The 15,085-nt window shown below is 39.4% G+C and overlaps 1 protein-coding gene across 1 annotated transcript in view; it reads left to right on the top strand.

Moving 5' to 3' along the window:
- The window catches only part of myo1g (myosin IG), a 77,050-nt gene extending 67,079 nt beyond the window's left edge, over nucleotides 1-9,971 (top strand). Inside the window, exon 22 of the mRNA XM_072674680.1 lies at nucleotides 8,078-9,971. Coding sequence (XP_072530781.1) covers nucleotides 8,078-8,240 — 163 coding nt within the window. The 3' untranslated portion in view covers nucleotides 8,241-9,971. The remainder of the gene's footprint in view (nucleotides 1-8,077) is intronic.
- Nucleotides 9,972-15,085: the final 5,114 nt, after the last annotated feature.

Genomic DNA, 15,085 nt, shown 5'->3' with positions numbered 1-15,085 from the left:
GCATGTCTTCTTTTCTCCAATTTGTGAAATTTTCTTGTCTCTGTTCTCCAATTTGTGAAAACAACACTTCCACTAAAAGCTAGAGATGGAAAGTCATGGGGTTGCTGCGCTGCTCTGCCTGAAGGTTGTTTATGCTGTCATATGTTAACGTTTATAGAGTGTGGTCAGAAAATGGCTATTAAAAATGGCCTAGAGGACACAACTGTGCATTAGCAAGTACATTTTCCATCTGTACAAATGGTTTCTGATAAAGAATTGATCACTGAGGCCCACCAAGAAATCAAATGGGTAAAAAAAAAACACCAAGACTAATTTAAGTAATATTAGTCTTAAGTTATAATATTCTGTAGATCCTCCTCTGGACCTAATAACTGCCTCACACCACTTTGGCATGTTTTCATAATGTTTTCTAATAAAAACAGCTTCCCACTTGTTTTCCCATCTGTTGTCCTACTTTCTCCTACTAGTAGTTTTCACCACATATTTTCCCAACACAGTCCACACTCTTGACAATGAAGGTGCTTCAAGGGGTTATTGGAGTAAGGCCATTGAAGAACCACTTTTGGTTTCATTAAGAACCATGTTTGTAATGTGTAATATGTGAAAGACCTTCACCTGATACAATAAACTCTGACAAACATGGTTCTTTAAGAAATCAAAAGTGGTTCTTCCATGAAATCACTCAAAGAATCATTGGAGCACCTTTACAATTTTAAATAAGAGTGCATTACAAGACCTAAGTGAGCTTTAAATCTGTGTGGTTTATGTTTCACTCACTTTTGTGAGTGAGTGCCTGACCAGTGTTACTTTACATGATCCATCTGTATTCAATCATGGCATGCTATTATTCTTGGGTAAACCATTAGGGCGACCAAATCCTTAAGAGGAGTCTGAGTTAGAGACTTCCTAACTGTACAGGTGACCCAGCCAGCGAGCCGTCAGGAGGAGAATAAAAACATGCACTCAGACGCCCACGAGGGGCCACAGCGATGGTGCTTCAGTAAACAGCACACACACTTAGTGACAGCAGGGGCCCTGGGGGTGGGAGGCGTCTGCGGCTCTCTGAGCGTATTTTCATGCTGACAGACAGAGCCATGGCAGCTGCATTTGTGGAGCCACCTATAAGCCTAACAGAGCATGGCATGATCACGCTGGAGGTGCAGTGATATTTGGCCAGACTTAGACGCCCAGAAAATGGCCCCTAATTCACACCAATACACACCAGAGGCACATGCTCACATCTGATTACAGCTATCCACAGCAAACCAGGGTGACACGGAGGAATGGGTGAAATGAAAGAGTGGGAGATAAGAATGCATAGGCAGTCGTGCATCTTAAGCTCATTTTGCTGGAGTGCCTTTCATTTTTGCATAATTTCACACTGATGTTGCTGTATTTACTTGATATCTAAAAAAGGTAATGTAACAAAGCCCAACATGTTAACATCAGAAACCCATATTTTCAGTAAGAAATGGCATGAATAGGAACATAACTCATATTACTCATGTATGAAAAAAAGATGCTTTACGTGCTTACATATTCAGACTGCAGTCTTGAAAAAACATGGCGCATCCAACAAGAACAAAAGCCTTGTGCCATTTTTATACAACAAAAAGAACATGGTAGCCAATTTACACACATTAATTTGGTGTCATATTAACTTTATTATTGTCACAGGCGAGGAGCTTGGAGGTGGAGACAGATGTAAATGCAAGTAATATCCTTTAATTAGAAATGACAAAATAAAGAGGAAACCAAAGAAACAGACTAGGCTAGGCTAGGCTAGACCATGCCAGGCCATGAACTGACATGGACAATGCACAATACCAGACAAGGAACACTGTAACAAAGGGATTATTTATGCACAGTGACTGACAAGGTACACCTAGGGAAGATAACGTGAGGGCAGGGCTACAAAGGAGACACAGGTTAAAGCGGAGACAAGGGAGTAGACAAGAATACCAAAAAATCAGAGCCATGTGCACATGACGAATGAGACAAGCAGACAGAGGAAAAACACAGACGTAGCAGGAAAAGGCAAAAGCGTTACTCCACTTACCACAAATGTAGTTGATCAGTCAAGACATAATTGATGCCTGTAGTGCTCTTCTTTGGTTTTGCGCTACAATGTGAAGCTAATGTAATAAATCTAACAAAACAAAGTTGCTAAATAATGTCTAACTGACACATGTGCAGAGTTGCACTTGTAAATTTTGAGGTCAAGGAACACTGAGTAGTGATGGATCCAGTAGGTCGATGGGGTCGATAAGAGGCCCCAGGACATCAGACAAGTTGCTCGTGCTCAGCTCAGTGTGAAATTACAGTTTACATTTCAATTTACAGCATGCCATGGTTTTTCTGTTCCAATGGATCTCATGGCTAATGAGGGTAATAAAGAGATAATAAATACATCAAATATTTATTTAGTTCCTTCTCATTTCTCAAAACAAAACATTTAGCTTCTGATGCCTGAATGTTCACGAATAATATGATGCTCTTTGCATGCATTGCATTGCTCATGCAATGATTTAGCCATGCAGTTATCACCGAGCTAACTGGTGGAGCATATGCATCCATTTAATTATCTACATTAGCCTTGTAACTTCACTGCAGAACTAAAGAAGCAAATTCTAGACACCCCACATGTCTTGGCGGATTCGGTAGGGAGATAAATGTGCGAAGTAAATCTGAAGTGTTGCTGAAATATGGCTCTAGGTCACTGCGTCCCACCTCCATATGACTTCTGCAGCAGAACGATGCTGCATGTCTTTAGTGGCCCCTCATTGGCTGGAGAGCAGCATAACCCAGCATCCCCTGCAACTGAAGAAAAGTGGGTCAGAAGACCTGCAGATGGGCCGCATTGAGAAAATCTGGACCACTTGTAGCACATGGGCCTCCATGACAAGCAACCGACTTCAGCACAGCATCTCTGCCGCAAGCTCTGACATGAACTAAAATTAGCTAGGCTTCAGATCAGCATCTGCGATACTAACCCCGAACCCTTTGCACATCTTGGCTTTAGACTAAAGAGAAGACTCCCCCAGAGGAGATCCGGTTTGAAGCTCAGAGTGAATCTGACCTGCTTCAGGCAGAGTAGGCGAATCGTTCAGGGGCTCTTCATGTCTGTTGTAAATAGAAGTGTTGGGAAGGAGGTCAGTGGGTTTGTGGGTGCAGGGCGTGGCCCTAGGCACTGCAGTAGAAGCAGCTGGGTAGGGTAGCTGAGAAGGGCGATTGGGGGGGTTGGGGGTAGTGTGACTCCACAGCTTGGCTTTTGGGTTGGCATGGCATTCTGCAAGCCCACCTGTCAGAGGGATTTATAAGGGCGGGCTGATCAAGTCTCTGGGGGGTTAGAGCAAGAGAGACAGAGAGAGAATTTCAGATAGGGTGGGTGAGAGAGAGAGAGAGAGAGGCAGAGAGAAACAAGGCAGTTTCATACACAACGGCAATTCAGAGTGCTTGACAGTGGCATGCAAAAGTTTGGGCATCTCTGGTCAATTGTTTTGTTACTGTAAATAGCTAAGTGAGTAGAAGATGAACTGATCCACAGAAGGCATAAAGTTAAGGAATATACATTCTTCATTCAACTTTTTAAGCAAGAGCAGTACATTAATTTTGATTAGTCCAATTTTTCAAGATGGCAAAAAAGGATAGGAAGACCATACAAAAACATTCATTCAGGGCTTGTCCACAGTCATCTTTAGTAAAATACCTGTTGATGCAAATTTCAAAGCTTTATAAAGACTCTAAAACTTCACATTAAAATAACAGATGCCCACAAAGCAGAAGAAGGTCATTAGAAGACAGCAAATCATTTTGTGTTAATAAAGTAATTAAGTGTTCATAAAGTAATTAAGCCAGGAACAAATTAACAGGAACGATGGAGGTCAGGTAAACGCTCAGAAAGAACTCCTCTTAGGACTCCTATTTAAATGCAAAAGATTTAACAGACTCTAGGGGGTGGTGCAATGTTTTACTGTGCAGTGACGCATTTACTAATATGACCTTCAAGGAAAAGTTTCTAAAAGAAAACTCAAAAAGTTTTCAAAGTGACCTCTAAAAAGCCTGATGCATATTGTAAACAAGAACACCTTTCCAACTGTTAAGCATTTGGAAGGATCGATCATACTCAGAGCTTGTGTTGCTGTCAGTGAAGAATGGATTCTATTAAACAAAAAGTAAAGCAAAGTCCGGAAGCAAATATCACATCTATATCTTTAACAAAAATTAAAACTGAAGTGTTTGCACTAAAATATATAAGCTAATGTAATAAATTTAACAAAACAATGGGCAAGTTTGCATTGTCACGTACTGTACTGTCACTAACTGACACATGTGCAGAGTTGCACTTGTAAATGTTGAGGTCAAGGAACACTAGTGATGAATCCAGCAGGTAGATGGGGTCAATAAGAGGTCCCAGGACATCAGACAAATTGCCCTTGCTCAGCTCAGTGTGTACATTTAAATGTACAGCATGCCATGGTTTCTTTGTTCCAATTGATATCATGGCTAATGAGGGTAATAAAGAGATGATAAATACATCAAATATTATTTAGTTTCTTCTCATTTCTCAAAACAAAACACATAGCTTCTGATAAAGAGCAGTTAATTGATGTTACAAGCACTGTCCAAGTGGGAAATTGGGAGAGTTGTGTTACTATTTATTCTGCAGGGCAGGGTACCTCCAGCACCAGGGTTAAGGAACACTGGTCTAGTGATCCATGAGGACAAATTTTGGTTTAACTTTTTTCATTTTGTTACGCCATGCAAAAAAACAAACAAACAAAACTTTTACAGGAGGAAAATAAACCCAACCCAAGAATCTCATAGAAAAATGAGTTGAAAATGCCTCAAACACGAATTGAAGGATTTTATCTGACTACAAAAAGCATTTAAAAGTGATACTTATCAAAGGATATATTATTAAGCAGCTTTGGGGGCTTTTCCTTTCTGTTATTTTGGAATTGTAATAGATGTAAAAAAAAAAGAGAAAGAAGAGGTGAGAAAGAGAGAGAGTAAAAGGCAGAGAGGGATTTGAAATTGCTCCAAATTGCTCTTGTATCTATTTTCATATTCTATCTTCTAGTGTTTCTCACTTTACTGACATCATCATTCCAACTTCCATCTGTGCAACAAGTGACTTCTTACATTTATATCCAAGGCATTTAGCAGATGTTCTTGTCCAGAGAGACTGCTTTGTTGTGAATAGGCTATATATATTCTTATGCTAACAAACTGTCATAAACAAGAGTCAGTGCTAATAGCAAAAAACTGTATGCAAGAAAGAGTCTAGATGCCTGTTTTTTATGTGCCTTAAAGGATGGCAGGTCAAGCGCAGATGTACTTGGATCAGGTTTAGACCACTGCTGTCAGTCAGATCTGGTTAAATCTGTTGTGAGCAGCTACAGGAAGCTAGTACAAGGAACTTAGTTCAGCAGTGACATGCCTGATGGCTCACATAGGAAGACTAACCAAGAGAGAGCTTCAGTAAAGTCTTGTGAAGACAAGAGACTGGACAGGCACCGGCATCCTCTTTCTGAAGGAGAGGCTGTACTGAATCTATATTGCATATGTCAAAACGACTAGTATCACATGACCATTATAATGCTTTAACTCCGTAAATGCCCAGTGGCCTGCTGACAGGCCGTATGTTTTTTTACACTCTTTTCTTAACCAAGGGATAATAATATAATAATAATATAGTCCCTGTAACTACTAATATGTCTTAGTGTGTAATAAGCCTTGGAGTGTTAACCCTTTAAAAAACCTGTGGGCCACCGGCGGGCCAAAAGTGTTATTACAAACTTCTATTATCAAAGAATAGCACCACCAGCTTGCATAGAAGTCCCTGTAGTTATAGTATGTAGTTATGTAATAAGTGTTGGAGTGTTAAGGAGTTAAAGTAGCATGATGTTGTATTTTTACCATAAAATAGCAGCTTCAAAATCGTGTTTATGCTCCACTGACATGTTATAGGGAGGGTAGTTCCACTATCATTGCTATTCTGGGCTTAGCACAACAGACACTGCAGCATGTAACTCTGGTCGAGCGGACAAGATAATGCTCATGATAATAGTGTATTGCTGCAGAACCTCCTATTCATATTCATGCAAAATCCTGTGATATTACTTTACTGCATAGGTCCACGTGCAACTTTCATTTTCAGTGATGATTCTGTATCTCTTCGCCTGTAAAATGCATGTGAAAAGCATTTTCTTGAGTGGTCGCTCAAAGCACAAATTCCAAGAAATGCACATTTTTACATAATGCTGCTTTAAAGTGTCATTTTATTTGTACGTTTTTCCATAATCACCATCATTCTTGATCAGTCATTGCACTAATGGCCATGCCGGTAAAACATGCTCGATTAAATTAGATTCCATTTAATTCAATTGAATGAGAGGAAGGAAGAGGAAGTAATCTTACGCTGTATGTTACAGTATCTGGAAGAATGACCTTTTCCTAAATGTCTGCCCATTCTCACCCATCCAGCCTGAGTGAAGGGATGTGGTGTATTCCCCCAGTATCTGCTGAAGAGGAGATAGATTAGTGCTTTTAGGGAATGGGGACAGAGGATGACACTTAATGTCCCAGATCGCCTTTTCTGACCTACATGTCATATTATTTTTGCCTCCTTCAAATAGGACGTTTCCAGCCCAACTTTACAGTATGTGAACCACTTGTATAATAATATACATACACTCTTACCTTTACTGGCTACTAGCTACTGGACAATAATGGCTATTGTCATCAAATATTGCTCCTCTAACTAAGCAATAAGCCTAACTCTAAATTCAACCAGAGAATATGATTTTACACTTTTAATATGAACCATTAAAAGTATAATTATTGTACAATATGTTTCTAATTAGTAGGTACAAGTCTTTGTATATAAGGCAGTATTTACTAAAAATGCTGCTACTGCAGGTTTTGCTAATACTATTGAACACAAGGAAAAAAGGGATCTATATAGTGCTGAAAAAGGGTTCTTTAACAATGGTAAGACACTTTTTGGTACCATAAAGAACCAAACTTAGAGGTAAAGGGGCGGTGGAGGTGGAGAGGAAGCAGCAAAAAGCTAAAAGCAGCAAAAAGCGTGTAATTGAAGGTAATTGATGCTGCATCTCCTGGTAGAACCTTTGATAGAGCTTTTATAAGCTCTAGAGTGATATTTTTCTGTTCTTACCTAAGATGCATTCTGATGATGTATCTTAGGTTAGAGGGACTTTAGAACAGTTGAAAAATGTTAAATAGTGAATGTTGACCAACCAATCAGGCTGACAAACACAATCCTGCCCAACAGAACACCACATACCACCTATTTTTAGGTCCAAACCCACTAATAACAAAAGCACAGATCCCTTAGCGCACATTAGTTTAGTAAACTGGTGCATTACCCTTAAACAGGAAATAGTAAAACAGGAATAAGGCACAGCTAAATCATTTCTGAACAGTTTTTGTAATTATGTGTGCTTTAGCAAACAACATAGCTATAGTCATTTTCACACTTGGTCTTGGTCTTGCTTGTTGTGGAATGTGTACTTCCCTGGCATTGTGGTAAATGTCTTGTTTAGCTTGACAGTCTTCAGCTCCTTCTAAGACAATACACATAACATACAAATCCTTACTGCTTACATTCAGTAGAACTGTGTGTATGTAATAATATTAAGCAGCATTCTGCTGTTTTCTAACACACAGTTAAAACACCCTCCCCTGGAAAAATTGATACTTTTAATATACATGTATTTAACACTCCACATGTACCTTAATACTCCAAGGCCTATTACACACTAAGGTGCATTACTCAGTAACTACAAGGACCTCTGTAGTTTGTTCAGTTTACTCACTCTTGTCAATTAGTGTATACATTATATGTTTTTTATTTAAGTGGATATACTGTACACTGTACTGTATTTTAATTCAATACATTCAGTACAGTGTTTATTGTAAGGGAATACCTTCCCCTTTTCCTGCTGTTTGAGCTTGGAAGTTCAGTGATATTCCGTGGTTTTACTGTAACCTTACTGTAGTCTTGTTTGCATGTGTTAATGATGTGAGTGTATATGTGTTTATTTTGCAGAGTGAGGAAAACAGCTTTGCCGGTCAAGGTTTGCTCCACAAGCCTGCTTGTTCACATGAGCGGTAAACCTAAAACCATCACCACGGAAACAAAACCTGGCCAGAACACAGCAGACTTCAAGAAGAGTCGTGGAGGATTCACCTTACTGCTTCCATCTCAGTAAAAACAACTCAACACAGCCAGCGTGATGAAGATCATGACGTGCAATCTATCTGTGCTCTGCCCACAAATGCATTGTTTCTTACCTGCTAAGTTGAAGAAGCTTTACAGAACGCTAGAAACTCTCCTGCATCCTAAGCAGAAACTGTGGGACACAACTCAGCTTTTATTAAAATGCATTGATTAGTTTAGAAATTAAATCTGTTTAATAGAAAAAGACACTGTTTTGTTGTGGAATCCATATTTTTAGACACAAAGCAGCTGAATGATTGCTCCTTCAGTTGTTTTAACATTGTTAACTGACCAAGGCCGTTTTCAAGTTATATACGTTTGCTGGGTTTAGTTTCACATTGCAATTTAGCGAGTGCACTAAAGAACTTTACATGATAGACCTATGTCCTGTCATCATCACCTATGTGGGCTATATTTGTCAATCTTCAGTTTTTAATATGATGTGATGTTCTGTTGTTTGCTGTGAAGCAAAATTTAAGAGTACTAGGTATGTATATACAGAAACCACAGGGCAACACAGGCGTAATCTGTTACACTCATACTGCTGCATGAGGCTTGTGCATGTGAAAGGGGAGTTGGAATTCATTAGCCCACCTTTCTTTTTCTTCCGCTACTGTTTAAAGAGTGACCGGATGGATAGCCTACCCAAACTTCCTATAATTGGTCCATTCAATAAAGTGTTTTCACACTGAAAACGAATCAAACCATGATTCAGTTTGATCCAGACTGAGGCCACCTATTTTGACCTGTCCAGTTGTTGGGCATTTTGTCTGGTCCATGGTAAACTTCACCTTGTACACCAGTTCTGAAGGTTTACATGGTAGCCTGTGCCGCTATCTACTGTAGCATGGCTGAAGGTTACCTTAAGGGATTTTGTTGCAGCACTGTCCCCAGTCATAAACCATTTAGCCATAACATTAGCACCACTGACAGATGAACTAAAAAACATTGATTATATTCATCAAGTTACGAAGAATACATGCTTAGTGATCAGAACTGGGCTCTGAGCTCACATACTTATTCAGAACAAAAACTCATTGTGCATCCAACAATAAAGGAAGCATGGATCTTCTTTTGTATTTTTTGATATTTTAACAAACTATGTTCAAATGGGCATTTTTTGCTTTAAAAGAATGCATTTGTGGCATGCATAGATCAATGATCTTTGGTCATTATAAGTGATGGTGATGGGTGAACCTGCCTTGAAACATATACCCAGAATGTACTTTTATATACTAATCATTTTTCTTAAATGTTTAGTCATGGTGGGTTTAATGGGTAAATGCTTTCATGCGTTGGACATCTTTCATCCCTATAATTATTTCAGGAGTGTACATATTTACATTATTTACAATATTAGAAGTATTGCATATTTTATCATTTCACCTTATTGCACTTTCTACATCAAACATCAAGCAAGAATATATATTAATATTTCTCATGCTTAAATTTCTTTGCTATTTTTATCTTATATGTACATTTTGCTTGTGGAGATATAACCAAGAGTATTTTCTTATGGTGGCCTTTGTCCTCTTTATCAAACATACTTCAGTGTACTTCCTGCACTATTAGCTCGATAAAGAAGTTACTGTGGGACTGCTGCAGTAATTGCTTTTTGGTTTCTATGAGTGTTTTATATTTATATTTTAGCCAAAAGAATGAACAGTGTTCACTTTAAAATACTATACATGAATGATTATCCAGTATTAAAAACCTAATGAAATTACTGTATGGTACTATTCACTAAACCTTGTCTGAGTGTGTGTGTGTGTGTGTGTGTGTGTGTGTGTGTGTGTTTTCAGTACAAGAATGGTTGGTCTTATTACATAGATGATTATATATGGCAGGTGTTCAATATATAGATTAACTGATCCACAGTGCAGTGTTGATTGCTCTGTAGCACTCGCTGGAGTTGTCGTTCCAGTCTGGCATCAGTGACCCGAGTTATGCCACCACTGTTATGCCGTTGGGAGGCACTCGATGATCAAGAAGTCCATTCTTGGTTCACTTTTTATTATGGAAACTAGAATATCTCAAGAAGCTAAGGTTTCCGAAATGCTACCACCCTTGGTACCCGCCCAGTTGCTACAGTCATATCTGAACATTATGATCACTCCTAGTCTGGAATGAATTTGGCGCGGGACACCACAGATGCCATGTGACAGGGTTTGCTGCATGTATAAGTGATCAGCATGGGCAAAGGATACCATATGACTGATGTCTAAAAGGGAATGATTGATATGATATGGTACTGGTACTATGCAAAGGCTGGTAGCACGTAGCACTTCAGGGGAGTGCATCTCAATGGCATAACAGTGGTGCCCCACAGGCCATTAATGCCAGAAAGGAATGCGACTCCAACAAGCAGTACAGAGCAATCAACACGCCACTATGGAGCAGTTAACCTATATAACGAACACCTTCTTTCACCTAATATAGCCCATGCTACGGTGGTGTCATCTTAGCCATATATATGTATATACATAAATACATGTGTGTGTATGTTAGTGCTGGTGGAAGTCTGACAAACTGTCTTCACTCTTGACTGCTTTCCTGATGCAAGATCTGTTCCAACACCTACACAGACAATGTGTGTGCCACCGTAAACCTACTGTTCTATATACTGTGTTCATGTTTATAGATGAAGGAAAAGCTCCATTCAATTTGTGATGCTAACTGCTGGGGTATAAGCTTCCATTACTTATTATCTAAATAAGCTTCATTGCTTCAGTGTAAAACCAAATAAGCAAACGTCAGACACCAAACCTGTGTTGGTTGATCATTACTACATTGAGATAAGATGGGAAATAGGGAAAACAGATGTTTGACCAAACTGTTTATTTGTTTACAGTACATGTTTTTTTCTACATTAGCTGTGTATTCGAAGTGTGTGCTCTAGTGTAACCCTCTTCTCCCATGACCCGGCCTCTTATCTTTCGTTGCTTCCATTTCCTCCTGCCTTTTTCACACTACTTCCTTTCAGAAGCTTTTAGATTTTATCTGCAGGGTCATCAGGGAATATGGAGACAGAAGCACTGCATTATTATCTTCACTCTGTGGCTCACATGACCTTTCCTTCAGGCTGTGGAGGCTATCGCTCTCTGGCCAAGTTCGTTTCCCCTTCAATCTCATTAGTCATGAGTCTAGAGCAGACAAGTGCAGAAATAAAATCCTCAGGGCAACAACACCCTCCCTCAGCGCACCAACAAATTGAGTTTCCCTGCAAAAACTAACCAAATTATGAATCACATTTGAAAGTGACCTGGTCAGAGGCTTCAGGCCTGCACGTGTGGAGCTTGTTTGGAGTGTAGCAGTAAAGACACTCATTACTCATACGATACGCAAAACTCATTACTGTCCCTTTACTAGTACTGTTAGCCCTGATAACATGTTTGTACAGCCCAATCCCAAGCCACATCCACATTTATATTTATTAATATATACTGTATATTTATATATTATTGTCTGTTTATGTACTTCTACTAAATAAACTATACAATCATTTGTGCATTTAAACAACACAAATATTAAATTCCACAATTCTAAAGAAAGAATTAAATAGCAACATACAAATACTACTACTACTACTACTACTACTACTAATAATAATAATAATAATAATGTGTTGCTGGGGTTTTTCCACCTATTTGTATCACTACCAGTTTTTTCCACCCAAAAATATCAAGCCAAGAACAGCTACGTGGTGAATGACTAGAGGATGACAAACACCAGCTGTGCAACAGTTGGGCTGCAGCTTTTAACACCAGCAAGAAAGAGCTACATGAAAGAGATTTTTAATAAAGTGGATGATGAGACATGTCCACTAGTCTTCAAATGTACTAATTAGTCTGTGTGAGTGTGGCTGTACCTCTTAATCTGAAGTCTTCTGAGAGACACTCATCCCTGAATCAGCCCCTCCAATCACAGCTGCCTTACTGAGGTCCACTAAGACCTTGCACTGGCACCCTGACACAGGGTGTCTTTATATACGATAACTCATCAGAACACAGGTGTGACAGAATGTGGATGTGGTCCTGTTTTCATTTTATTGCCTCTCATTTCAATATGGACATAATGAAAGTCCTGTACAGGACATGCACATTTAAAAGGTAATATGTGTTGGTATATCAGGGCAAGTTGTGAGATGTGTACTATGTGTAGCTATTTAATAAGAATAGCTTAACATAGGAGTTTTGCTAAAGTATGTTATACTCTCATCTACTCAGTAGTAAAATCCTGGGTACCAATACTTTCACTGTAGTATTGTGATCTGCTCTGTTATTGAGTTAGACTTTGATACATGGCACATAGTACAGTTTCAGCTCTTTTAATTGAGTTAGATTGTGGTACAGTACCCACACTTTCACTATAATATGGGTTCTCCTCTTTCAATAGAGTTAAATTGTGTTTACAGTACCCACACTTTCACTATAGCACAGTTTCTGCTGTTTTAACTGAGTTAGATTGTTGTACAGTACCCATACTTTCACTATAGCACAGTTTCTGCTGTTTTAATTGAGTTAGATTGTTGTACAGTACCCACACTTTCACTATAGCACAGTTTCTGCTGTTTTAATTGAGTTAGATTGTTGTACAGTACCCATACGTTCACTGTAGTATAATGTCTGATCTTTTAATTGAGTAAGATTGTGGTACAGTCCCCATACTTTAACTATAGTACAGTTTCTGCTCTTTTAATTGAGTTAGATTGTGATACAGTGCCCATACTTTCACTATAGCACAGTTTCTGCTGTTTTAATTGAGTTAGATTGTGGTACAGTATCCATACTTTCACTATAGTACAGTTTCTACTCTTTTATTGAGTTAGATTGGGATACAGTATATATACTTTCATTACAGTACAGTTTCTGATCTTTTAACTAGAGTTAGTTGAGTTAAAATGTGGTCCAGAACCATATCTACAGTGGGGGAAACAAGTATTTAGTCAGTCACCAATTGTGCAAGTTCTCTCACTTAAAAAGATGAGAGAGGCCTGTAACTGACATCATAACATCCTTAACTATGAGAAAATGAGAAAAAAAAAAATCAAAAAATCACATAACAAAAGTTCATCTCAATACTTTGTTATATATCCTTTGTTGGCAATGACAGAGGTCAAACATTTTCTGTAAGTCTTCACAAGGTAGGCACACACCGTTGCTGGTATGTTGGCCCATTCCTCCATGCAGATCTCCTCTAGAGCAGTGATGTTTTGGGGCTGTCGGCAGGCAACACAGACTTTTAACTCCCTCCAAAGGTTTTCTATGGGGTTGAGATCTGGAGACTTGCTAGGCCACTCCAGGACCTTGAAATGCTTCTTAAGAAGCCACTCCTTTGTTGCCCTGGCAGTGTGCTTGGGATCATTGTCATGCTGAAAGACCCAGCCACGTTTCATCTTTAATGCCCTTGCTGATGGAAGGAGGTTTGCACTCAAAATCTCACAATACATGGCCCCATTCATTCTTTCATGTACACGGACCAGTCGTCCTAGTCCCTTTGCAGAGAAACAGCCCCAAAGCATGATGTTGCCACCCCCATGCTTCACAGTTGGTATGATGTTCTTTGGATGCAACTCAGCATTTACTCTCCTCCAAACACAACGAGTTGTGTTTGTACCAAACAGTTCTACTTTGGTTTCATCTGACCATAAGACATTCTCCTAATACTCTTCCGGAACATCCAAATGTTATACTGTGTATGACTATGTATGTGACAAATAAAATTTGATTTGAAATGCTCTCTAGCAAACTTCAGACGCACCCGGATATGTACTGGCTTAAGCAGGGGAACACGTCTGGCACTGCAAGATCTGAGTCCCTGGCGGCGTATTGTGTTACTGACGGTAGCCTTTGTAACGTTGGTCCCAGCTTTCTGCAGGTCATTCACTAGGTCCCCCCATGTGGTTCTGGGATTTTTGCTCAGCGTTCTTGTGATCATTTTGACCCCACGGGGGGTCAGATCTTGCTGAGATCTTGCGTGGAGCCCCTGATCGAGGGAGATTATCAGTGGTCTTGTAGGTCTCCCATTTTCTGATTATTGCTCCCACAGTAGATTTCTTCACACCAAGCTGCTTGCCTATTGCAGATTCAGTCTTCCCAGCCTGATGCAGGTCTACAATTTTGTTTCTGGTGTTCTTCGACAGCTCTTTGGTCTTCACCATAGTGGAGTTTGGAGTGTGACTGTTTGAGGTTGTGGGCAGGTGTCTTTTATACTGTTAACAAGTTCAAACAGGTGCCATTAATACAGGTAATGAGTGGAGGACAGCCTCTTAAAGAAGAAGTTACAGGTCTGTGACAGCCAGAAATCTTGCTTGTTTATAGGTGACCAAATACTTAGTTTCCACCATTATTTGCAAATAAATTATTTAAAAATCAGACAATGTGATTTTCATTTCTTCTCATTTTGTCTCTCATAGTTGAGGTCTACCTATGATGTCAATTACAGCCCTCTTATTTTTTTAAGTGGGAAAACTTGCACAATTGGTGACTGACTAAATACTTTTTTCTTCACTGTATCTGTGTAAAAGTTAAGTGAAACTTGTTTAAATCCAGATAGCCTCATATCTCACATCTGCTGTCTGAACTTGGCCAGTTTCAGCTCCTCCAATCAATAATGCTTTTCTGTCAAAGTCTCAACAATCAGCCATTGATTTCTGGGGTCTCTCCACCAATCGAATGAGCTTTTCTGTGACAACACGTCCAATCACACAGTCCGCTGTATAACAGGCTCCTTGTTTTCTTAGTGAACTCACAGTGCCCCCACTTCCCTCCCCACACCACCAGACACAGCTGCAATGATCACTATCAGTGTGCTGAAATAATTAGAATTCTCCTTTTC

Source organism: Salminus brasiliensis, chromosome 3 (genome assembly GCF_030463535.1).
Source record: "Salminus brasiliensis chromosome 3, fSalBra1.hap2, whole genome shotgun sequence".
NCBI classification, from domain to species: Eukaryota; Metazoa; Chordata; class Actinopteri; order Characiformes; family Bryconidae; genus Salminus; species Salminus brasiliensis.
Note: the sequence above shows the minus strand (reverse complement) of the source record. Positions and strands in the feature narration are given on the sequence as shown.